This window comes from Anabrus simplex, chromosome 14, assembly GCF_040414725.1.
Source record: "Anabrus simplex isolate iqAnaSimp1 chromosome 14, ASM4041472v1, whole genome shotgun sequence".
In the NCBI taxonomy this organism is placed as follows: Eukaryota; Metazoa; Arthropoda; class Insecta; order Orthoptera; family Tettigoniidae; genus Anabrus; species Anabrus simplex.
This window is the reverse complement of record NC_090278.1, coordinates 63,267,892-63,277,862: the sequence shown is the minus strand read 5'-3', so window position 1 is coordinate 63,277,862 and position 9,971 is coordinate 63,267,892. Positions and strand designations below refer to the sequence as shown.

The window sequence follows — 9,971 nt, the reverse complement described above, 5'->3', positions numbered from 1 at the left end:
GTAAAAAAAGATAACAGAATTAAGGAGGACATAAAATGTAGAATAACACAGCCAAGGAAGGTTTTGTTTTTTTAAGAAAAGAAATTTTCTCACTTCCAACATTGATATAAGAATTCGAAAGATGGTTTCGAAGATTTTCGTCTGGAGCGTGTGGCATTGTATGGAAGTTAAACATGAGAATAAAAGTTTTTGAAATGTGGTGTTACAGAAGAAGGTGAGATGAGTAGCTCGAATGGCAAATGACGAGATACTGAATCGAACTGGTGAGAGGAGATGGATTTAGTCAAATTTGACGGGAAGAAGAGACAGGATGATAGAACACATCTTAAGACATCCAGGACTTGTTTAGTTGGTTTATGAAGGAAGTATAGGCGGTAAGGACGGAACGGGTAGACCAAGGTATGACTATTAAAACAGATTAGAGGAGATGTAGGTTGCTGTAATTACGTACTTATAGGGTGGCATGGACAGCTGCATCAGACCAGTGTATGGACTGATCACTGAAACAACAACAAGAACAGCCTTTGATATTTTTACGTGTACCTGGAGTTGACGAGTTAGATTTAATGACTGCAGCAGAAACGTTTTTTTGAATGTTAATTTTAAGCCAAATTTCTTACTTTAGTAATCTTCAAATAATGCTATAAACAGCAGCTCTAATTTAAAAGAGTTCAGAGATTCAAGGATTTAAATTTTTACAGTTTTAACAGTGGAAAGGAATAACATTCCATCTACCATTAAGAAAATAATTAGATATCTCTGGTTTTGGTTTGTAAATGTCCTTTCCCAATCAATATTCTCAATGAATGTATGTGTATGAATAACTGGAAACACACTGCTCTGTAAATATTATACATCGCATGATTTTGTACTTTAATTTGGGCAGAATATATATTTCATTATTAACATTACACAAGCTCACCATTAAATGGAGAGATGGATTCCAAACTCAAAGTCAAAATTCTAGTTCTTTATTTCAAAATAGTGTCATTGTACCTAATAGCAACAATAATTTTGTTTTACTACATTTTTATGGAGTTTATTTCTTTATGGATATATGTTTTTTTTTAATATTGCTCAAAGTCATATGACTTAGATTTGGAATATATTTTAAAATATTTCACAGTATCAGTTGATTGAAATATGCTGTCTAAATGAAGAAAGGATTCATTTATTTATATACTAGATAATGAAATTGTAATTTTCCATTTATATATACAGAAACAAAATAGTGAACCACAAAACAAACTGACAGAATATATTACTAATTATTCACTATAGAGAAACATTTCAAATTTTTACATTCAGTGTTTTTTAAAATTCAAAATATTTGAAAAAATCATATACTGAAAATTTGTTCATTTAAAAAAAAATTAATGCATATGCATATAGGACAATTGACTTAGTTGGGTAAACTTTTTGGTCGGTTTTGACATTTAAAATCAACATGACAGATGGATATGAAGTACGTTCTTTTGATAGAGTTGTGTATCATGTATAGGGAAGCATATCTAAAACAGAAAAAAAACCTAATTTTGCAGGTTTGGGATACCATCTCTTCAATTTATTGTTTTGTATATTTCTTGCACTTTCCTGTCTCTTCCTTTAACTGTACTTTCCAAACAAAAAAAAAATTGGTAAACAATTTTACTAATAGAAGTGTGCTTTTCTCTTTTGATTTTTACAGGCGGTCTACCGGTGATGTTTTTGCGTCAGTTCGACCAGAGCACATATCAATTCTTGGCGCTGTCCTCGTCACCTGCAGCATCACCAGCACCGAGAACGAGTTCTACATCAAAAAGCTTCTGTCCCCAGCTCATTGGTTCGTCACCTCCTCGCCAGATAGCGTCATGATGATGTGGACCGGTCGTGGCCCCGGGTCCTGACAAACACTTCTTGTTCCGGAACCAAACTTAGTACTCATTTGAACTAATTAAATATAATTTTTTTGAGTTGATAATCAAGATATCAACCCGTAAATTAATTAGGTGTGGAAGTGCAAGTTAGTGAAAAGCAGAAGAGTATATTTCCTTCTCCGTATCTTATTTCTAGTGACAGAAAAACGTGTGGTCAGGGAGTGGATTGGTTTGGTAGTGACTTGAATCGACAAAAAAAAAATCAAGAGCATAGTTGAAAAATAACGTTTGAAGGATATAATTTGCATTCCTTAAGGATAGAACTTCAAAACAAATTCTTTAAAATTAATTCAATTCTTTCCTCCTGGATCCTCCGTGGCTATTCCCAGAAGAGCCCCCCGCCCCTGTCATTGTGAACCTCCCGCAACAGCGACCGTCCGTAACAGTGTCCGAGAGTGCAACAGCCGCCGCAGCGAGTCGCAGCGTCAGCACGCCACTAGCCACATCACACAATATTATGAAGTTCTCCGGTCTGGACACGGATACACTGTGCGGCTCAGGACCGGTTGACGCTCTTCTCTTAACCACTTGTTGGGGCAGTATCGGAGGGGGTGGCGGTGGAGGCGGTGGGGGTGGCGGCGGCGGCGGGAATACTGGCATGAGTCTCAGCGGAAACGATTTCCTCATGGACACCGCCGCGCACCATCACCAGAAACTAGTCATGGATTCAAATAGCAACGACGATGATTCGGCGACGAAAGCCACTATGGATGCGCTGGACAATCTTTTGCTCTCCTCGTCACAAAATTCTCCCCCAGTGAGCAGCAACAACAATAACAACAATAGTTTCGCCGAATTAAAACCCTTGCCTCCATTCACTGGTTACACCGGACATCTCAGCATCAACGGTATTTCCGGACATCACTATCACGCTATTGCGGCACCACAGTCTCCTCACAGTCCGCATCAGCAATCCTCAATGGTTGAAACGAACAATAACAATGCCAACGCGGCCAATCAAAACGCAACGAGCAGTAGTGGTAACACTGTGTTTAAGAGCAACAATGCCACTCTGTACTACACTGTGAGCACAACAGCAGATCAGCCTGTAGTTTCCTCATCCACTGTGGATGGTGTTAAATCGGAGTTTGTGGACTATAGCACTCTGTTAGCGCCCGACACGGCAGAAGACTTCGCTGCCATAATAGGATCCGTTTTGGCGGATACTACTGTGCCCAATGTAGTTGACGGACTGAATGTTGCAGGCGGGGGTAACAATGGGAATGGGGGTGGTGACGACGCGGCAGCCTCAAGGGACAGTTGGATGGACTTGGAAGCTTGGATAGATACGGCTTGTGATAATGCAAACGCACAGTCGAACAGCAAGGCCATCATATCAGCGGAGTCGTTACAGGAGTTCGTCGCGAGCTCACAGTTCGTTGTTTCTCCCTCTCCTGAACCTGCGGGACCATCCTCCACTCTTCAAAACCTGCTCTCCCAGAGTCATCAACAGAGTTATCAGATGCAGATGATCAAACGTGAATCGCAGTCGACGGGTGGTTACCACATGCCTCTGCTGCAAAGTAGGTTACAGAACGGACCTCCAAACGGTTCAATGAAACCTGAGCCTTCCTATATGTCTGAATGTCCTTCGCCTTCCTCTTCAACGTCGTACCTGAATAACAAAGACATGATGATGCCCCATACCACAACAGGAAGTCCGCCAGGTCATGTCGTAAGCACGACCGACAATTCCTTACTTATGAACGGCAGGTACCAACACAGACCAGGCACTGGTGCAAGCAACAGGATAACAACCTACGGACAAATACGCAGCTTGAAAGCGACCGGAATACCTTCACCGGACCTGTTGGTAAATGGAGGATCGCTCGACGGACTTGGAGGGGGTGTCATGTTCCCTCACACGACGACGGCGAGTACCACGACGCCATCTCCCAGCAAGAGCAAAAGCAGGAGTCGTTCGAACCGGAATAAGCAACAGCAACAACAGTGTCAGGGAGCTGCTGGCAGCGTCGTGTACGCCTCCGACGGTGCCGGCGGATTGCTGGGGAAGGAGAAACCAGTCCACAGGTGCACTGTGTGCAACAGAGGATTCCTCAATAAGTCCAACATCAAGGTGCACCTCAGAACGCACACGGGGGAGAAACCGTTCAGATGCGAAGTGTGCGGCAAAGCGTTCCGACAGAAAGCTCATCTACTGAAGCATCAACAAATACACAAGAGGGTAGGACGAGACTGAACACAATTCAAATTTCAGAAATTAAATTAAACAAAATGCCTGGTGCACTCTCAATGACATAATGTTAAAATCTCTCCTGAATTTTAAATAAAAGAAAATGCAAGTATAACCTCGAGAGGAAGATTCTCACGTATCTCATTGAGTGAAACCCAGGCTTTGAGCCTGACACTGAAGTTCCAGACACCTTCAATGTAATTTTCATTCATGAAATGAAGGCGTAAAAACCATTGAAAAACTTCTGTCTGTGTTTTCATTCGGCAGAAGTTTAACCTGATAATATAGTATGATAGCAAATAAGTTAGTATATGAATTCTGACAACAGTACCATTTTCGTTGTAGAATCAATGAACACTTTAATGATGGTGATGGTATTACTTGATTGCATTTCATAGTGTAAAGATACAGAAAGGGTTTTGTGCGTGTAACAACCATCATAAATGACATTTTGTTAAAGTACGTACAACCGATGATCTTCTGTTTACCTAAACAGCTATCAGTACTGTTCAAAAGAATCTGAATATCTGTATTAAATGTGCCGGAGTTCACACAAATACTTTGTTATCTACTTAGTGTCTCAGGTAAGGCCAATATCATTTTGTGTATTGACGGCTATGTGTTAAAATTTGCAAATGAATCTTTGTTTCCATGACGAAGCAAGTGGATTCTTAACCTGTTTGTCTTAAACTGCAAATGTATACCATCAAAGTCAGAGAGAAATGATTTTTTAAATTTGCTGTGAAACTATGAAGCTTGTAATTGATGGCGTTACAGAAGGAATTTCGAAAATCAATATAGTCTTTTTTGCAGCAGGAATTCGAGCCCAGTACAAAATAGTGATAATTATTCTCCCTGTACGTTTGTAAACTGAGAAGTGTTCCATTTCCAAAATATGAAATTAGTTCCTTATAAATATCACCTTACTGAAGGAAGTTGTATTGTTGTATATCTGGATAAACTGTTGCAATGTGAAATCATCTTCTTCCCGTTTATATCAAATGAAACCCTTCAGACACTAATTAGAGAAAATTTGGAAGAAAGAGAAACAAAACCATTCCATTTCTAATATTTATTTGTGGGAGTAATGCCTAAGAAAGGATCTCTTTGTATATAGATACGCATTAAAGGAGGGAAAGTTTGTGAAGTTTTGTAATTACAGGACAAAAACGGGTGTTGATAAGTACAATGAAGTTTGGAGTGTGTTTTGTGTGATTCTCTAAATAACGACTTTTGTCATATGAAGGGAAGATGAATATTCTACATTTTGCACTTCGGGATTACACACGAGAGATCACTATGAAACTTCAAATAGAGGTTATTCGCTGAGATAATCAACACAGTAAGGACAATATGTCAAATGAAATTCATAAATACAAGCCATATATACAAAATAAATGAGATTATATAAAATATTACACCGTGAGAAAGCAAACTAAAATAATGTATTACTAAGATAAAATGAAATCGTGATTGGTGAATGTAAATGGGAGACAGATAATGACTGAAACAGAGCAAATACATTTGCTGATATATAAACGATCTATGATGAAGAAAGATAGGAAATTATTACTTAACGACAAAATATAAGATCCTTTTCAATGGTGGTAAAGGTAGGGAAAGTAATATTTGAAAATCTCAGGTTAGCCAAAGAGTGCATATAATTGTTAATAATTGTTATGTTAATTACCTAATTTATATGGAGAAGTAACTTTCTACAAAACAGCACACAAATGAGAGGAATACACATCCTTTTTTAAGAATTAATATATTATTTTGTGTATAGCTTTTGAACAATGAGTTGTGTCATAAGAATTTCTAATGACTACTCTTTATACATGTATATCATAACAGTAATAATTTAAGATAATGCAAAAATGTTCTCTCTTTCTCTCTCTATCTTATTGTTACTTATGTTTATTTTTCTTTGTAAATATCTACCTTAATTTATCTTGTCATACCTGTAATTGTTGTTTATTTTATTTTGTAGATTACATGAAAAATGTTTCTTCTGCTAAATGTTCTAAGGATTTATTTTCTTACATTACGCGAAACCAATGCCAATCAAATGCAATGCTTCTGAAGTTTGGCTGAAAAGGTGTTCAATCAATATTTGTTGCGACAAAAACTATCTGATTTATCAGAGGACGAACCTAAATGAGGTGTAGATTTGTTTCAGAAAACGATACTCATTCAGATATATATAAACGGATATCAAAGCTATTTATCTTGCACATAATTACGGTTTGCCTATATCAAGTAGTCAAGTTAAGACATACACAAACATCTCTTGAAAACTATGTTATATGAAGACGATTCACGTAATTTCTCAGTTAGAATTTGCAAATAACTTTGTTAATTTATAACCATATGATATTTCACTTTTTAACTTCCATAATACAGATTTACTGTTTCAAATTCACAAGTTATTGCCTATCAATTCTTACAGAGAACTGTTTGAAACCGTGGCAGTCCAAAGAATCGGGAGAAAATAACTTCGTAATGCGATGAATTACCATATGCAAATTATATCCTACAGTATAAATATCTGAAAACAAAACTATTTAAACGCCTAAAAAATTATTTTGTAGTTCCTATGAGCCCATGCAGAAACTTATCACTTGGGATTCAATTCCATTTCTGTATGATTGCCGTTCCCAGTCAACGGAATTCTTACATATTTTTGAAGAAGCACTCTGTTGTGCCGTGAACCTCGTGAATTTTTTGAAATCCTTCAACATTTTTCAGTATGTAGGGTATTCTGCATAGTTCAGGGCATCCTAAGGTTCTCAAACAATATATTATTAACATTGGTTAGCTATTTATTCTTGTTTCATTGACTGGTTCCATAACTTTTCAGCCTTGACTTCAAGCATCGTATAAAAATTTGTTAATAATCAATCAACAACGAATAATATTTGAATTTAGTGCAGATATATACTTTCATTATGAACAGTACGATTATATCTAAATTGCAAAAAGAAAGAAGTACGATACGTTTACTGCAAAGATTTGTGTTAAGTGATTATAAATCAAATTCTTTTTGATTGTCTAACATTCAAACCTAATTTATAAAGACATTTAAAAAAAGGAACATTATATGGTTTATTGAATAAAAAAATATATTTGAGAACGGTTTGTTATTCAAGACATTCATTCTCAAACTATGAAGAAATTGTTTGGAAGATACTCTCTACAAACAAATTTTTTTTCTTCAAAATCTAACATGGTAGTCATCACCTTCCTCACGAACAATCACAATAAAATATCTTTTTTAAGGTAACTTGTACGAAGTGCAGCCAGATTCTTTCAATAAAGTTTCAGAATGGAAGCATAATCTGCATTTATTTCACGCAAAATCTGCTAAGTTATTTCTGATGTATAGATCATAAATGGTATTTTTATGGAGGAAATTGCACCTATAAATTTGGATCTGGTGATCGAATGTGTTAATTAAAGGTTCAACACTAATTTTTATATTTTCTGCTAATTTTGAACCGTTTTAAATTTTTTCAAACTTTTGTGACAACGGTATATTTCAATAATCAAATAACACTCAGCATGACTGGAAAGTAAATTATTTTAATACCTAGTATGGTAAGAGATAGTGGTCCTTATTGTTGTCTTTATCACTACCAGGGCAAAAGATGTAAAGCATCAAACAAACGAAATTTCACAAATTAGTCATTCCTATTAATCAAACAGATTTTTTAAATTTAATTGTTCGCCAACGATTACCAACATTTGCTTCGGCCAGCAAAATAAAGGCTCCATGTTGGTTAAATCTGTAAGCTTTGCATGACGATGCTCTGCAGATAAACAGTCGCGGACCTAATGTCATAAAGTGTAATTTTTTGCAAGTAATTTCTATTTACATTTTGCACATAATTTGTTTCAGTAGTTTTTTTTTAAATCTTTGACTCGGTTGTTATAAGGAATACCACAGCCTTTTGCGTCTATTTACCTCGTATCTGATTTCGTTAAAAATATTTATGAACAAGAGAAAGTTAACCATGAATTCAAATCAAAGTAATACTATTTAGATACACCACTTATTACATTCGCTTAAAAATTACAATTGAATGATTAATTAGTAAGGTGATTGGCCCAGAGAACAAATGTTGTATTTATTGCTTCGCCAAAATAGTTACATTGGAATATTTTCTGTCATGCATTGGGAAATTTTTAGTATTCCAAACGTGATCGAGCATTTATCAGCATCGATCTTGGTAATCATCACCTGTCTAATACTGACCATTCAATTACGATTTCCTCCATAAAAAGTACTCTCTATTATTAAGTAGAGTTATGTAATCGAAGATAAATTCAAGAGTGGTGCGAAATATTCCTTTGGTTCAGAGAAGTTCTGTGTTAATGATAGTGGTATTAATTTAAAAAGAATTCTTGTTATACATGTCTTTTTATGCTGAGGTTTTGTAAATATCAAAATAAAAGGAAACTCAGATTGTTTTTTAAAAAAATCTTGACTTATTTATACAGATACAAAAATCATATGCCAAATGAAAGTTTGCAAAGGCCTTGAACATCCTCAACGTATGGGACCTTCACTATGAAGAAGAATAATACATTTTCAGTTGCTATACTAATTTCTATTTCAGGACTATCGACTCCTTTCATCATTCCAAGCCTGGTAAACATCGATTTGAAATGTTCTTCCACTCCCCTTTTAGTCGACAAATTGTCCAAGATATCTGATAATGTTCATGAGAGGGTTTCAATTCCTCCACTATTTAAGTCTGTAGAATAAATCCACAGATAACCAACGATGCAGATATTCCTCTTACCATACAGATTTAACCATTTTTTAATATCACCAGTTATATTGCAGATATAAATTCACATCCCACTCCCCGATTCCCCTTCAAAGACAGTCACTGGATTAGTACTGAGCCCGTAAAGATAACACATTTTCTCATTTCACTGGGTCATACCATACCTCTAAGAAAAAGTTTTTCCTAATATTAATATAATTCAATACCTTCCTGTCGCAAATAAGACACGACAGAGGATAAGAATGCTAAAATGTGATTTTTTGCTAGGAAAATAATTCAAGTCAAAATTTGTTAGAAATATTTTCAAAACAATAATTTGTATCATGTCGACAATGAAACTGTAAAATGTTGTTTCAGAATCAATATGAGTAGTTATTAAAACTCGATAAGAGATCCTCTGCGTTATTATAGGTTTATTTTACAAAGTTTAGAATGCTCATTAGAATTTTGCAAGTAAAAGTATCCCTAAATAACATACTCCTGCCACGTTCTCTTCCCTAAAGTAGTCACATTATGTAGTACTTGTGGTAGATTTACACAACACAAGAAATCTGAATAATTATATAATTCCCCGTTTCCGCATGTTTATCGAAGGTATCGACGGTGTTAAGCAAGTTTACCTGGTCAATGTCACCTTGATATTACAAATTTGTTTACACAATATACATATTTTACTAATCTTGTCAGCCACAATTCTCTATGTCACAAAACAACTGTAAACTTATTGAACATCACGAATAATTTTCAAATTAGTTGAAATCTCCAAAACGTGTTATTTAATTTAAGAGTTGAAGTTATTAATTCACAAATACCAAATTCATTCATACAAAAGGCTCTGCGCTACAAAAACTTTAAACAATTGGAATTGTTTCTGAGAAAAATGTATATTTTTCTGAAATCGCATGTTATTTACACATTTCCCATTACGATTTTGCAAAGTAACATAGTAATATGTCAAGAATGAACACGCTCCTGAGAAATTATATACTGTAATTATAATGTTTAATAAATTTCCTTCGTATTCTTTTCCAATACAGAATTTATAATATCTGCTCTAAAAGTTTTGCA

The 9,971-nt window shown here is 35.4% G+C and overlaps 1 protein-coding gene across 1 annotated transcript; it reads left to right on the top strand.

The window, feature by feature from the left end:
- The first annotated feature begins 2,373 nt into the window (after positions 1 to 2,373).
- LOC136885736 (ichor) lies at positions 2,374 to 4,116 on the top strand. Its single transcript, XM_067158472.2, has one exon. It carries the CDS (start codon positions 2,374 to 2,376, stop codon positions 4,114 to 4,116), a length of 1,743 nt encoding a protein of 580 aa, XP_067014573.2.
- The last annotated feature ends 5,855 nt before the right edge of the window (positions 4,117 to 9,971 follow it).

Coding starts and splice junctions, on each gene's coding strand:
- LOC136885736 (XM_067158472.2), top strand. CDS start 2,374: ATGAAGTTCTCCGGTCTGGACACGGATACACTGTGCGGCTCAGGACCG.